The sequence below is a fragment of the Pelobates fuscus genome, chromosome 3, assembly GCF_036172605.1.
Source record: "Pelobates fuscus isolate aPelFus1 chromosome 3, aPelFus1.pri, whole genome shotgun sequence".
Lineage (NCBI taxonomy): Eukaryota > Metazoa > Chordata > Amphibia > Anura > Pelobatidae > Pelobates > Pelobates fuscus.
Window position 1 is genome coordinate 249,662,544 of NC_086319.1, and position 15,481 is coordinate 249,678,024.

The window sequence follows — 15,481 nt, forward strand, 5'->3', positions numbered from 1 at the left end:
CACTTCCAGGGTTAAGGGTAGTGGGAGTTGGCACCCAGAGCACTCCAATGGGCAAAGGTGGTCTGGGTGCCTGGAGTGTCCCTTTAAGCTAACGTTGTTTTGTGACTACAGTGTAACATACTTTATTTAAACAAACTCCTCATTGTATTATCTGCACCTACACCCAGACAAATAAATTAGGTTGTATCAAGGCAAAACAGTGACTACATTGTAACCTGGTTTATAACTAATACACTGATTCGGTAGTGATCTGTTACAATCCCTGTAGTTACAAAATCATAACTTTTCTACAGCCAGCCAATCCAATATTATGTAAATTTGTAGATTTATTTTGCTTTGTAGGTAACCTAGAAGAGTTATTTTTCCAATAATGCACTGTTAAGAAGATATTATATGAATCTATTATGACTTAATCCTGTTCAGACATTATTACGCATAATGAAGAGGTTTACACGGTAATTATTATTACATCTTTATTTTATTCTTTATTATTAAATCAAATGAATACACATGAACTTGACAGATATCACAATAGCAATAATAAACACATGTCAAACATTATATTCTAATTTACCACATAGCCGCATGGCTATGCAAGGCTGCATTACATATATGAATAGCTCCTCTCATGTGAAGGAGTGTACATCCTTCACCCGTGGAACGCGTGCATTTGAAGAGATTTACAACAATTTACCATGGAACTACAACTCCCGGCATGCAACAGTCAGGGCTGCGCATGCGTGGTATAGCTGCATGGTTTTTAAAGCCCTCTCCCGCGGCGGGCAGCTTGTGTATGTCTATAGTCAATCAGAAAGCTTGCTGTCAGTCTGCATACACACATAGCGGACATGGATGGGGAGTACAACCGGCACAGGAGGTACACTCATGATACCTTTGGTAAGCTTTAAAAACCTCCTAAAGATAACTTGTTAATGGCAATTTATTTGGTTTCCACATGATTTGGAATAATATTTTCATGTGTGCTTTTGTTTCTTTGTATAAGCGTTAATTTATATATGTAGTTTTGTACATGCACAGAAACCTACTAGCTGTTCGTTTAGAATATTGTGATATTTTGTGGATTTTTTTAAATTTATTTTATATTCGTTTTAACCCTCTTACTGGCAGTGCCTTGTAGAGGCTCTGCTAGACGTACTGTTTTACAACTAGTATGTGCTTAGTATAATTATTTTTTTTTATAGTAGAAGTATAAGTTTTATAGTATAGTAATACGTTTTTTTAAATTTTAAATAAATTACATTGATTAAAATATTTGTCTGTATAAGTACTGACTAGCCACATTATTAGAATTTTAAGCTTATTTATGAGTGTATTTTATTCTATACATATTGCATATATTTAAACACCACACCTTTTTTTTTTTAACTCTTTAGTGAAATGGGTTTAAAATTTTTTATTTAAATCATGGCATTCTCGACTTGTGTGTGTATATATATATATATATATATATATATATATATATGTGTGTGTGTATATATATATATATATATATATATATATATATATATATATATATATATGTGTTTTTGTCAAACTTAACCAAAGTAACAATTTGACTGTTTTGATCCGAAATTTCCTTTTGCTACAATTCCTAGTTTAGTAAATATCCCCTTCAGCTGATGATGGTCCAAAAACTACACCTTGTCTGTTGCAAGTCAAGTCAGTAAACCTGTGGACCTGTAATAATGCATTACTAATCACTTGGTCTTCCTCCAATCAAGATATGATAAGAAAAAAATAAAACACTTCAAAGTTTAATATAAGTATTTTTGGAAACCGAAATCCATAACTAGCACATACATGTAGAATAAAACTACAGCTAAATATTCATGAACACCTCTAGAACTTGCCTACTGTTTTTATTTTTATTTTTTGAGATTTCTTTTTATTCAAAATTTGTTGGTAACTTATCACAGAACAGCGCAGTAAAACATAGCCTCTTAGGCATTAAAGGCAAAGGGAGAATGAATTCTTGTATGTGATACACATAATTAAAACCAGATACAGATTGCACAGTTAGAAACCATATTTGGTGCAGTTCTGTGGTGCCTGTACACAACTTTGTTTATTTGTAAGATTGTAACTCTTCTAGTTAACTATTGATGAGCGTTGTTCAGGAGCAGCAGGCTGAGGAGAAGACATTGTAAGAGCGCAAAGTGAAATGTGAATGACAAGGTATGGAATCTGAGGAAGGAGAATGGAAGGTGGAAAAAACAAAACAAACACCCTCACATTGTAGGTGGCTAAAGAAAGAAAGGGTAGCTCGCCTGCACCATCTCGCCCTTTCCCAACCCCATAAAAATCCAACCCCAGACAATTCTCTGCTAGTCAGTGAATCGGTGCAATATTAGTGTCCAATGGTGGCTTCCCGAGATTCTTACAGTGTGTCACTTTAATCGACACAATTACATCATGTTTAGGTTTAAAAAAAAAAAAGCTGATAAAACTGGTTCCTTCAGAACCTAGCAGATGGCTTACTGTACAGTCCCATTCGTTCTCCTGCATTATACTTCTGTTATTTACTAAACAGAGTCAAAGTGTTTATTATGGTTTGGAGAAGAGAAGTCATGGTTGGTGTTGTTTCAGTAGAACTGGGCAGATACCTTAAGATCATCGGTTTAAGAACCATATGAAATTAAAACAGTATATACCTTTTTTGTTTTCCCCCTTTCTGAAAACTATTCATTATAAAGTTTACAATTTTCAGGCAATGATACAATGTCGATCCTTCACGTAAAGTGCTGTTTTAATTTTTCTTTTCACATTTGTGCCTTCAAGCTAGAACTCTCACTATGTAGATTATTGGCACTCGTCTAAACAGGTAATTACAGATGATTTACTTACCTTTTGGTCCCACAGCTCACCGGTCTCTCCAATGCTGCAGTTCTGCTCCGGCCGAGATCATTGGCAATAATCTCAGCCAATCCAATGCTACCCCATAGGTAAGCATTGATGGGGGCTACTGTGCATACTCGTCACTTGCCACGTTGTGCCCATTTCCTCATTAGCTCAATATCTCTCGTTCAGTGTAAGAAGACAAGATTCGTGAGGGTGACATTTGTCACTATGTATATTATGATACCCCAAATAAACATTCATGCTCAATAGCCCATTTTAAATTTAAATGGGCTATTGAGCATGAATGTTTATTTGGGGTATCACAATATACATAGTGACAAATGTCATCCTCACGAATATGAGGCCAGGGCATCACAGGGTTAATTACTAAGTTAATTACATGATTTTGCTATTGCATGACGAAAAGTCATGATTTTAATAAAGACACGGAGGCGAGTATTTGCATATCCCTTTCTTTACTGTCCACAATAGCAGCAAAGAACATTAACAGAATTGAAAAGAAAAGGTAGTACATGTCTCACACACAGGCCACGCCCCTTATGTCCAGTATAAAACCCTAGTCCACCTTCCCATTTCCCTCTTTCTGAAGGTGCTACACGAAAAATTTAACAAACGTAAGAATATAACATGTAGGTAACTGTCAACAAAACTTCGGGCTTTCTGTAACCCGCATAACTGTGAGTCCCATGGAAGCAAGTTCATAAACAGGTGATGATGAGCCGTTTCCACTGGATGAGAAGGGTCGTTTCATCTGGGCGTGGCAGCGTGTCTCCGGCTGACTCGTGCAGGTCCAGGTCAGGCTGTGAAAACATAAGCGACAGGAACCCAAAGGTTAAATCGGATCTGTGTACCTATATCAAGGCCGGAAGAGGCCGAATATACATAATCTCACCTGAGCGTCATGCTAGTGCAATTGCATCTATAAGACAAAGAACCACATACATAAGTGCAAGAAAATGTCCCACTTACCACCTGTCCGTAGTCATCCGTATGCAGACGATGTGGGTGGGAAAATTTGCGGAATAAAATCCTCACATACTTACGCAAGTTGGGTGGGACAATACTCGCCTCCATGTCTTTATTAATATCATGACTTTTTGTCATGCAATAGCAAAATCATGTAATTTTATTACAAGACACGGAGGCTCGTATTTGCAAGTTTAAAGCTGGTCCACCACTGCCGTAAACAGGTGAGTAGTCGGGCGAAAGTAATATTCTCAGAATGTCGACTCTGTAGACCAATCAGCCATCCTCATAAGGTCCTCCAGGCGTGCCCCAGATGTGATAACTGCGGATGCCGAGGCGCTCCTTACTGAATGAGCCCCGAAGATGGAGGTATCGATACCTGCTGAGCCGAGTAGCCACTTAAACCAACGGGAAAGGGTAGTGCTTACCACCAGTTTAAAAGGTGGACGAAGTGAGAGGAAGAGCTGGGGTGTAGTCGCCACCTGGTTAGTACGAGTGCGATCCTCGTATTCTCTTAAACACGCCACCGGGCACAGTGCTGGTGTAGATGGGAAAGCCGGGTATGAAACCGATCTAATCGATGTTTTGGTTCGTCTATTGATGGTGAACGTTACCCCGTCAGGGGTGTATGATCTAGCGTCGAGGTCCAAGGCCCAGACGTCCGATACGCTCTTGCAAGATATAAGGCAAAGGAGACAAAGTAGTTTGGCCGATAATTGGCGTAGGGAGAGATCCGAATTTGGAGGCCAGGCGAGGAGGAAGGACAAAACTGTGGAAACATCCCAAGTGGAGGAGTAGCGGGGCCTGGGTGGTCGGGAAAGTCTGGAGCCCCATTAGGAGTCTGCACACTAGTGGGTGTTGACCCGCTGGGTTTCCGTCCAAGCCTTGATGTGTCGAGGAAATAGCCGATCTGTATAAATTGATAGTTCGGTATGCCTTCCCTTCCTCGAAGAGGGATGTGAGGAAATCCAGAATGAATGTCACAGGGGCTGAAACGGGATCCACGTTCCTAGCCATGCACCAGCTAGCCCAATTTCTCCAGGCTGACCCATATGCTCGTCGAGTGCCCGGAGCCCATGCATCCGCCAAGAGTCGTCGAGTAGAGTCCGAAACACCTCGGATTTCCCAGGGTCCCCTGAAATGCGCCAGGCCAGTAGGCTGAGCGAGGCATTCACCAGGAGGGGGTGACAATCCCCTGACGGGTTCCTGAGAAGGTCCTGGAAGGTTGGCAGCAATCTGGGGAGATCCACCGCCATCTCCAATAGCTGTGGGAACCATGATTGCATCCCCCAGAAAGGGGTGACAAGGACTAGTTCGGCCCGCTGGCGGCGGGTTTGGATGAGGGTGTGGGGGATCATCGAGAATGGGGGAAACGCATATAGTGGGGTTTCTTGCCAGTTCTGCAGGAAGGCGTCAATGGCTTCTGCTGATGGGTCTGGTCTCCAACTGAAGAAACGCGGGAGCTGGGCGTTGAGTTGGGATGCGAAAAGGTCTATAGCAAAAGGACCCCACAGAGATGATATAATGGAGAACACCTCCACGTCCAATTTCCAGTTGCTGGCGTCCGAGAGATAGCGAGAACTCCAGTCCGCTTGGACATTGTGTAACCCTGGCAAATATTCTGCTTGAACCATCAGGTTCCGTTCCAGACAGAACTCCCAGAAGTCTTTCACTAATTCGGCTAGGAGCGCCGAATGGGTACCGCCCATGTGATTGATGTACCGCACTGCTGAGACATTGTCCATGCGGAGGTGGATACATCCATGTGCCTGATCTTTCGCGAAGCTGCGGACCGCGAAGGAGCCCGCCAGGAGTTCCAAGGCATTCATGTGTAACCGGGCTTCGGTTTCCGACCAGCGGCCTCCCATAGACACGCCTGCGCAGTGAGCGCCCCATCCCTGTAGGCTCGCATCTGATTCTATGGTGAACTCCGGGAGGGAGCCGAAGATCGACTTGCCGTTCCAAGCGGCCAGGTTGAGAATCCACCAGCGGATTTCGTCTTTTGTCTCTTTGTCCATAGTCACCAGGTCCGCGTAGGATGCGCCTTCCCGTAGGTGCGCAATCTTGAGTCGTTGTAGGGCTCTGTAATGTAGAGGGGCGGGAAATACCGCCTGAATGGAGGATGTTAAGAGGCCGATCAAGCGAGCTAATTGTCGCAATGTGAGTTGCGGTCGGAGGAGTGCCCTGCGCAGCTCCTTGCAGATCGCACAAACCTTGCTCGTGGGTAGGCTCAAGGATTCTTGAAGTTAGTCCACCATAAATCCTAGGAATTCTATCCGTGTCGTAGGGGTCAGACGGGATTTCTCCCAGTTGATGAACCCTAGACGGGAAAGGAGATCTAGTACCATTTTGATATGGCTCAAGCTCACCAGGTCCTCTTACGACACAAGTAGGATGTCGTCTAGATAGACGATAAGTCTTATCCCTCGACTGCGTAGCCAGGCCATCGCCGGGCGGAGGAGCTTGGTGAAGCACCAAGGGGCCGATGAGAGGCCAAAGCGGAGGCAGGTAAAACGCCAGGTCTTGTTGTGCCAATGGAAGCGTAAGAGGTCCCGAGATGTTTCTGCCACCGGGACTATAAGGTAGGCATCCTTGAGGTCTAGTTTTGCCAACAAATCTCCGTGCTGGAGTAGGTCTCTCAGGAGGTGTATACCCTCCATCTTGAAATGACGATACTTTACCAAGTTGTTGAGGGGGTGCAGGTTTATAACCGGGCGCTTAAGGCCACCTTTTTTCTCCACGAGAAATACATTGCCCCAGTGTTGCCTATGGGTGCCTGTTCTATCGCCCTCTTGTCTAGGAGGTCGAGCAGTTCCTCGTTGATCAACATGCGATCGTGCCGAGAGAGGCAAAATGATCTGGGGGAGGGGGTACTTACCGGATCCCCCACTAGCTCTCTGTGAAACCCCCGTATTGTGTTGAGCACCCAGGTGTCAGACGTCAGGCCCTACCATCCTGGGAAAAAATGTTGGAGTCTGCCCCCTACACAAACATGAGAAAAACATAGATGTGTGCGCATAGTGTGAGAATTGTAAAGACTCACCGTAAGGTCGTCTTGAGCCGGTGTATCCACGGAAACCTCTTCAGCGCCATTGCCGGCCGCGGGACAGGAAGAATGGAGATCGGCCCCTTGTGTCGTGATAGGTGGGGTGTTGAGTAATGGAGCCTCGTCCCGCACTTCGGGACTGGAAATAATTCCGGCCGGCCAGACGGCTCCTAGATCTGCCGGCCCTGGTAGAGACCCGTCCCTGGAAAACCTTTCTCATAGAGGTTTGTGCTTTATCAAGGGCAGTGAACGTGCCCACGTAACGCCCCAAATCTTTGATAAATGAGTCTCCAAACAGAAGGCCCTGAGCATTTTTGCCGGCTTCCGTGAGGGCCAAGTTGGCTAGTTTGGGGTCAATTTTAAAAAGTATGGCTTTACGCCGTTCAATTGATAGGGAGGTATTCACACTCCCGGCAATGCATATTGCTCTTTGGACCCAGCCACGAAGGTCATCGGGGTCAACCATGCGGTGTTCCGCTTTGGCGTGTTCCGCTTTGGCGTCTTCCGCCAGGTCAAACAGTTTGGACAAGGGGCCAAATATGTCTAGGTGCTTGTCTTGGCAGGCACGCAGGGCTGAGTCTAAACCCTTGCATTCCAGCCCAGTTTGGTTAGGTACTGGGTCATTTTTGGGTCCACTTCTGGGGTGTCACACACTTTATTGTGGACTATTGGTCTGGGCCATTCTGCCCTAAGCTTGTTTCTTGCAGCCTTACTGAGTGGGCGCCGTTCCCAGGCTTCTAGGTAGCCTGCAACGGGGTCCGCTGGGAGCCATTCTGCGGACCTTGGGTGGTGAAGCTCGCCCGGGTCAATTAATGGCTCTCCCAGCGGATCCACTAGGGCGGACCCCGCGGCCGCGGGGGTTTGCCGTCCCTATTTCACCTCCATGCGTCTCCGCTTGTGCGGAGGAAAAGAGGTCTGTGCCCCACTCAGGTCTCTCTGTATCTGAGTCGGTCTCTGACTCGATCTTGGCCTCCTCCTCTGACCCAATTTCCGAGTCGGAGTCGCTCTCAATTTGTGCTCTCGCACATTTCCAAAGCCGCGCCCGTTCTGCCTGGCGCGGAAAGGCTCGTTTGCGTGCTTGGGTCACGCTTTCAGGGGCGACCAATGGTGCGCTAGTCTTGGTGTTTCTGGAGGCAGGGAGAGAAATGTTTGGCTTTGAGTGTAGCCTTTCTATGTGCCTGGTCACCAGGCTGTCCCATAGGGCGCGTGAGGGCTGCGCCTAAATCACTGGGATCTGCGTCCATAGGCCGTGCCAAAATGGCTTGGGCAATGGACTGAGAGGGCTGATGACATAGATCCCATTGCTGCCATAATGGCGTCGGACATAGAGCGCTGAAGCGCTGTGAATTGGGGTCCCTCTGAAATATGGGGGTTATCGCCCGAAGAGAGCGGGTTTGACATGGTGGCCGAGGTCTCCCCTAATGGGGTGGTGTTGTCCCCATCCGTATGGGCGGGGGAGACAGGCATATTGGGTTTAGGCATAGTAATAACAATGCTAGGGATAAAGTCAGTGAGAGTAATTCACCCAAACTGACTGTTAAAGTAATAGTAGAATTGCAATATTCAAAACCAGATAGGAGAAAGGTATTTAAAAAATGCTGACAGACAGAGACTCTCACCAGGGCCCAGACCGTTGGTATGAGGAAGGCAGGTCCCAAAAGGCGGGAGGAGAAACAGGAGGGTCACTGAGCTGACCAGAAAAGAGTGGGAAAAGAAAAAACCGAATGAATGCAGTGAATAGATAGAAGGGTTTAAGTAAAGTGAATAAAAAGGTGAACAGTCATTCGTCTAAAAAATTTGAATGAAAAATTCATCTAAAATGAGGGAAAACAACCGAATTACTAATGGAGACCGAAGTACCCAGGGAGAAAATGGCGCTAAAGCGCTGAACAGAGACCAGAAAACAGGTATAAAGTCTAGTGAGAGAAGGTCCGGATTTGACACAAGGAATAAAGGTGGGGGGTGCCCCTAGTGAGTATGAGGGCACCCCACACGGTCTGGGAACCTGGGAGTACAACGAAGAACTAATATTCAGTCACATAAAATACATAAAGCAGGATGTAAGGAAAAGATTAATAAAATTATAAATGTATAGTAATGAGAAAATGAAGTATTATCAGAGTATAATAAAAAGGTAGTTATCTGACGTGGTAGCAGCAAAGAAAGAGGGAAATGGGAAGGCGGACTAGGGTTTTATACTGGACATGAGGGGGCTTTTCAATTCTGTTAATGTTCTTTGCTGCTATTGTGGACAGTAAAGAAAGGGATATGCAAATACGAGCCTCTGTGTCTTGTAATAAAATCGGCAGTTAAACGTCCGTTAACGGGGCTTGCCTCCCGATTGGACTATTCGTAAATCTCATTTACATAATGAGATACTGGTATTTTGGCGCCCGAAATTGGCCCAATTCTAAATACCGTTTGGTCCATGCTCTAAGCCCCAGCAGACATATTTGTATATAATAGAGATCCTTGGTCAGTATGGATTCAGCCCCTGATGAAGGTGTACTACTGTGGCACCGAAACGCGTGTTGGGTTGAGGGTTTGTTCCTTCAGTTTCTTTCACTTCACAGGGCACTCTATCACCATGTGCAGGTAACCAACATTCTAAGTATGGTTCTGCACATTAGCACGTCTTTGTTAACTCTGTTTCTTTCCTTTTCCTCCGATTTTGCCTAAACTGGTTTGAGTGGGGTAATTAAGCATTCTTGCCAGCAATACATTTTTTTTTTTAAATTCTTTATTTTTGAAGTGCTTAGAGTAACAAACATGCCTATATCGCCACGACAGCAGATGCAAGCCGCTGAGATATCAGAAAATAAACAATATCATGGCATTAAATGACAGCACATTTTTGAAATTAATATAGGCCAGCTATACAAGGGCTTTTGACCGTTGGTTACATTGGATAGACTCAATCTCTCGGACTTTATGTTCGGTTTAGTCACCACTCAATCAGGATTGATTCTGTTACTAACAGCCAATATGACAGGCTATGTTCACTCTGCAATAATTATTAATGTTATTTTGACTTTTTTGCAACTGGAATAAGTTGATCACAATGACTGTGGTTAGAGTTATTAAACCGTAGAGGTTTCAAGTTTATTGGCCTGTCATATAAGTTATTCCCCTCTTTGCAACTTGGTTTTTCTGGATACATTCTATTTATTCTGCAAAGATTTGCATTATACGCTGTAACGGATCACCTGGCACCCCGACTTGGTACCTCCGTTAATGGATGCTCCTAGTGCTTCCTGAGGACTCCAAGCACTCTGGCAGACACCACAATCACCGAATCCGAGAAACCTTTAAATTCTCCCAAGCATATGAATGCTGTAGACCATTGAATAGGAACCATACGAATAGGCTTGTACTCCTAGCAGTCAACTGGAACAGCATGCAATAAATCCTTCCCCCAATAATGAGACGACACTTCACTTTGAGGGTAAAACAGGAACTCTGGACTGGCTCATCCAGCCTGGCTTTTATTTCCAACTCACACATACAGGCCACACCCAGGGGGAGGCATAAAAGAACCAATGACATAGATGTTACCTCCCACACATCCCCTCCCCTTAGTGTGACACATAATCCCATTATTCATACAGTTTAAAATATACTTTTTACACAATATTTATAACTTCAAAACCATATATCACATTCCCATAAAGTCTGGTCCATAGTCCAAAGGCAAGAGGCGGGCAATCGGCCCCCTCCAAGGACACGTGGCGAGGTCGGTTTCGCCACAATCCCAAAAAGTCCCAATATGTCCATCGATGATTTTAAAAGGGCCAGTTGCAGCAATATAAAGTACAATATGCCCCAAATAACCCAGGGGCCATAGTCAGCAGGTAGGAGGCTAGCAAACAGGCTTCTCCAGGGCCCAGTGGCGAGGTTGATTTCGCCACATACGCTATCCAGCCTTTAGCCATGTTAGGTCGTTTAGGTTCTACACTATGCTTTAACCCCACAAAACACATCAAGGTGACATGAGTTTCAGATAATTAAGAGTGATGTTATATCTTTATGAGATGATGGTGTCCACTTTTTTTTTTGATAACCCAGACACCACAAGGTATAGGCAACTCTCTAGGCTCTTTTTATTTTATTTTTCATTTATATACTAAGTCTATACATGTCTCAGACATTGACCATTTGGGATTATATTAAAGTCTTAAGTCTGAGAACATTAGTTATTATTATTAGAGACCTTAGAGCAGGAGGTACGCCATTTGGCCTGATTTATTCACTATCCATTTCTGACCATTTATTTTGGGACTTATTTACCTACACCGCTACATACATTAATCTTATACCACTGCATATACAATTAAATTTTCCAGTAGACTCTTACGGCTGGAACTCCTATCCAGTAGTTTGAGGATTTTTTTTTTTTTTTTTTTTTTTTTAATAGAGGTCCAGGCACTCTTTGGTTCAAAGTAGGCACTTTATTAGAACCACAGCAACGTTTCGACCATCTTGGTCTTTTTCAAGCTTGAAAAAGACCAAGATGGTCGAAACGTTGCCATGGTTCTAATAAAGTGCCTTCTTTGAACCAAGGAGTGCCTGGACCTCTCTCCTTTATTCTACTACTTTTATGGAATCTGGTGTTTGGTTCTGGTACAGTTAAGCACCCTGGCTCAGACTGATGGGAGTGAGTGCAGTTCTCTACACACTCTGGATGCATCTGCTATTGTGGCATTGCAGGCTTCATTGTTATACTCTGCACAATAAAAATAAAGAATATAAAAAAAGTAAATGTATGAATGAAACTGGTTAGCAAGATAACAGAACTGCTCCATCCTGCATTCTCCCCTCTCATTTATTTCTCTCCTATGCCCAACTTAAGTGTGTACTTTTCTATACTGCACTCTCTGCAAGCTGGCAGGGCTCTGTAGTGGCAACCCCATCCTAGTGTGTGTGTTCACTATTTGCTTACAAGATCATATGTCCCTAAGGCCACCCGGGAAGCAATTTTGTGAATGTTCTGAAATTTGAATCGGATTTGATTACCGAAGGTAAAGTTTCAGTCCTGTGTTTGATACTTTCAAAACTTTACCAGAGTCCTCCAATGCCCATCACATGTCATCAGACCCAATATGTTGGATAACTATTATAAATGTGTTGTAAAGTAAATATTTTAAAATTGTTGGTTATGGACAATATTAAGGGCACATGATGCAGCCTCTTGGTGTTCTCTTTTGCAGAACCAATAGATTACATTTCTGTTAAATTTGCCTTTTCCGTGTAAAAGGTCATATTTTTTCTGCTTAAATTAATTTTCTCACTTTCTGCCATGTGAGTTGATAAGGATTTTAGTACTCTCCATTTTATATAACTACACGTTGCATTAAAGGAACGCTTTACTATACTGGTTATGGTGCAAGGCAGTGCCCTGAGGCAATATTTCTCAACCTTTTAAGGCAAAGTATCCCTGCAGGTCTAAAAAAGATTCCTTGGTACCCCTCCCTTGAGAAGGCAATATCTATTGATTTAAATTCCAAATGGAACATTTAGACACTGATATTGATGTTATTCCCCTATTGGAGAACAATCCTGATTTAAAGGTAGTAAAGAATATTTAAAAAAATAATAATAATTTTTAATAAATTAAATCATGTGACTATTGTGTACGTAAGGAGGAGTGTATGAACTTTTAGTCAAAAGTATAAAAGTTACAAAATGAGAATATAATAAAAACAGAGGACACTGGTACATACACACGGTTGCACACAGAGCCCCTTGAAGAGCCCCTTGGAGAGCCGCCTTGCCGGCGAAATGCGTGTCAGGGCTCTGTTGCAACTTTTTTCCCCTCCCTTAGCCAATATTCATCCCTTCCCTACTCCATCTGTTACTATACTTACCTGAGATTCTCTCCTTACACTTTATTATCGGATGTTCTAGAGAGACAAGATTTTTGAGGGATCGCTAGGGAACAGTTAAGCTAGTGTATTTATAGTAATTACAAATCTGGGAAATTGATAGTTTTAGTAATTGTACTAGGTGCCCTTGAAGGCACATACGCAGGGTTTAGCTAATACTGACAGGTAACATAATTTCTTCATTGAAAGACACTGATAAAACAGACATTATAGATAACCATTATACCTATCGGGGCTTCTATAAATATTTACTAATCAGTAGCACCAGTTACTTGTCGTTTCAGTTAACCCACCAACTTCCAGCCCAGTTCACACTATAGATTATATTCTAATATGTACTACTATTTTGTTTCATTAATTTATAGGATTGAGACAGGAACGTAGGTCTGTTTTTTCCAACTAGACATTTAGGCGACATTCCCCCTTTTCCTCTCTCCTAGTTCTACCTATTTATAAATATTTACCTTTATTTAATATTGTTTCATATATTAGTATAATCTCTGATGGCTTCTTTTCTTCAGTCATTTGTTGTACTGAAAATCAACTAATTCCTGAGGAGTCTATACAACTGTAACAATTTTTTGTTACTTCCTGGTAGACTGCCAACAATTCTCATTTTCATACTAAATTCTCTACAAAAGTACCTATCTTTTTGTCACTACTCTTCCTGTATATATTTATTTCTTTAACCCCTTGTATCACTGTGTCCTTAGGATATTTATTCCTTTTTTAACAATACTGATTAAATGTTATATTTTATGTGTAAAATTTATTTAGGAATTTATCTTTACTAGGACAGATTATATTCTCTCGCTCTCTACAGAGGACACTGGTACACGCATACCAAAAAGGGAGCTATCTACTTAACACACATGCATTCTCAAACACATCATACACAATTAAACACATGCAAATACATACATGTAATCAGACACACACCGTTTTATTTGTATACCTTAGGCTCGCACCTTCTTGGGGCAGGATTATCAGAAATGTATTTATTTGTGGGCCTGAAAACTGCTGGGGGCAGTCCTTATAAGGCCTACATACCGTATGTTGCGACCTGTGATTTTTGCCCAAGGCCAAAATTCTAATTTCATTTCAGATTTTTTTTCATTTTTATTTTTTTAGAAATATATACAAACCAAGATAAGACACATGGCACCACAGGAAGTGACATAAGATAAAATGTAAAATTCAGTTTAAAGAGGAAAATTAACCAAATCACCAAAAAAAAAAAATATAAATATTGGTTTTGCAATGTGGAGAGGATTGTGCAAAAGAGCCTGCTATCCTGAATGCACATCCAATGGACCAAGTGGCATTCTAGACTTGCATGGACTCAAAGGTAAAGGAGGGGAAGCTGGAGGAGTCGTCGCAATGTATTCTGTGCAAGCAGTAAGTTATAGACTGTCGCCAGTGCCATTTGCAGCAGTCGGCCACAGAGGAGAGCCTACCACCATCATATTAGCCCTGCATGTGACCTGGGCTGTGGATAAGTGATTTCATCTGCTGCCAGGGACTTACAAAGCCAGAGAAAATGTTACATGCACTGCACTATGATACCCCTGCCATCCTGCTTCACTTCTCATATTGCCGATATTGGGTGCAGTTGGCATCTTGCCAAACAGCACAGTCTACTCATGGACAGATTTATATCAAAAGCATCAGCACGCACAGAGTTCTCAAGCAAAAAGAAGTCTAAGGTAATATATATATGCACTCAAATATAAGTGAACAGTTGCGTAGCAAAAACGTAAGACTGTCTCCCTACACTTCAGTCAAATACAAAATCTGTGATAAAGAAAATGAGCTCCCATCGTGAGGAATACTTATCAATGTGTCCATTTTTCAAATTGTAGAGAAACCTATGGAAAATAGAAAGGGAAAAAAAAACTTCATAGTGCAGATCAATTTAAAAACTAGAAAAATGTACGCCAGTGACGCCATCAGCAACTAAAGCCCTCTGTATATACGCAAGGCTTGCACCTCCATAGACCATCTGATAGAACTGAAGCGGTTCCCAATTGATTCACAGTGGCTGGAAAACCTTCATGAAAACATCCAAAAAGTGAGAATGATGGAGTGCCATGGATGCAATTAAAATAAATGTTTTTAAATTGGCAGCTGTGCATAATGGTGGCTCATTGCTGAATTGAGTGGAAGCCTTGTGGAAACGGCTGATCTCCCGACCGGGGGACCTTTTTCTGAGTAACATCTCTCCTGGCATCCTGCGGCCCTCCTCCCCCCCCCCCCCCCCGGACCGGTGGGGGTCATCCCAGTCCCCGCTGGGAAAGTTCACATACCTGCCAGCAGAAGTCTCCTGCCGGAAAGCAAAGTACGCATACTGAACCTAAGATGGCCGCCGGTCCACAACCCCTGCAGCCTTGAGGGGGGAACAAGAGGCCCAGACCTGGACAGAACGTTTTGAGATGCGGTTTGACCAGATATGCCAAGAGTTCTGGAGGCGTCTGGAACACAGATCTACCCTTCTTAACTCACCTACCGCACCTGAGGTCAAGGATGAAACTGCAGTTCATCGATCTGATGCTGGGTCGCAGCCCTATATGGTTGCATGTCCACCCTGCCATCAGCCCCACCGGAAATCGGAGCGTGCGGCAGCTCAATGACACCAAAAACCCGCCTCGCCAACTCATCCCCACTTCCCTGGGTGACGCTCTGGAGGAAGGCGAGTCAATGCTCATAA

At 43.2% G+C, this 15,481-nt stretch overlaps 1 protein-coding gene across 2 annotated transcripts in view; it reads left to right on the plus strand.

The window, feature by feature from the left end:
- Nucleotides 1-754: 754 nt before the first annotated feature.
- Nucleotides 755-15,481, plus strand: part of LOC134601053 (uncharacterized) — an 81,572-nt gene continuing 66,845 nt past the window's right edge. For both annotated transcript variants that reach the window (XM_063445469.1, XM_063445470.1), the window contains exon 1: nt 755-897. In XM_063445469.1, the coding sequence (XP_063301539.1) occupies nt 849-897 (49 nt within the window). In that variant the 5' untranslated portion in view covers nt 755-848. The remainder of the gene's footprint in view (nt 898-15,481) is intronic.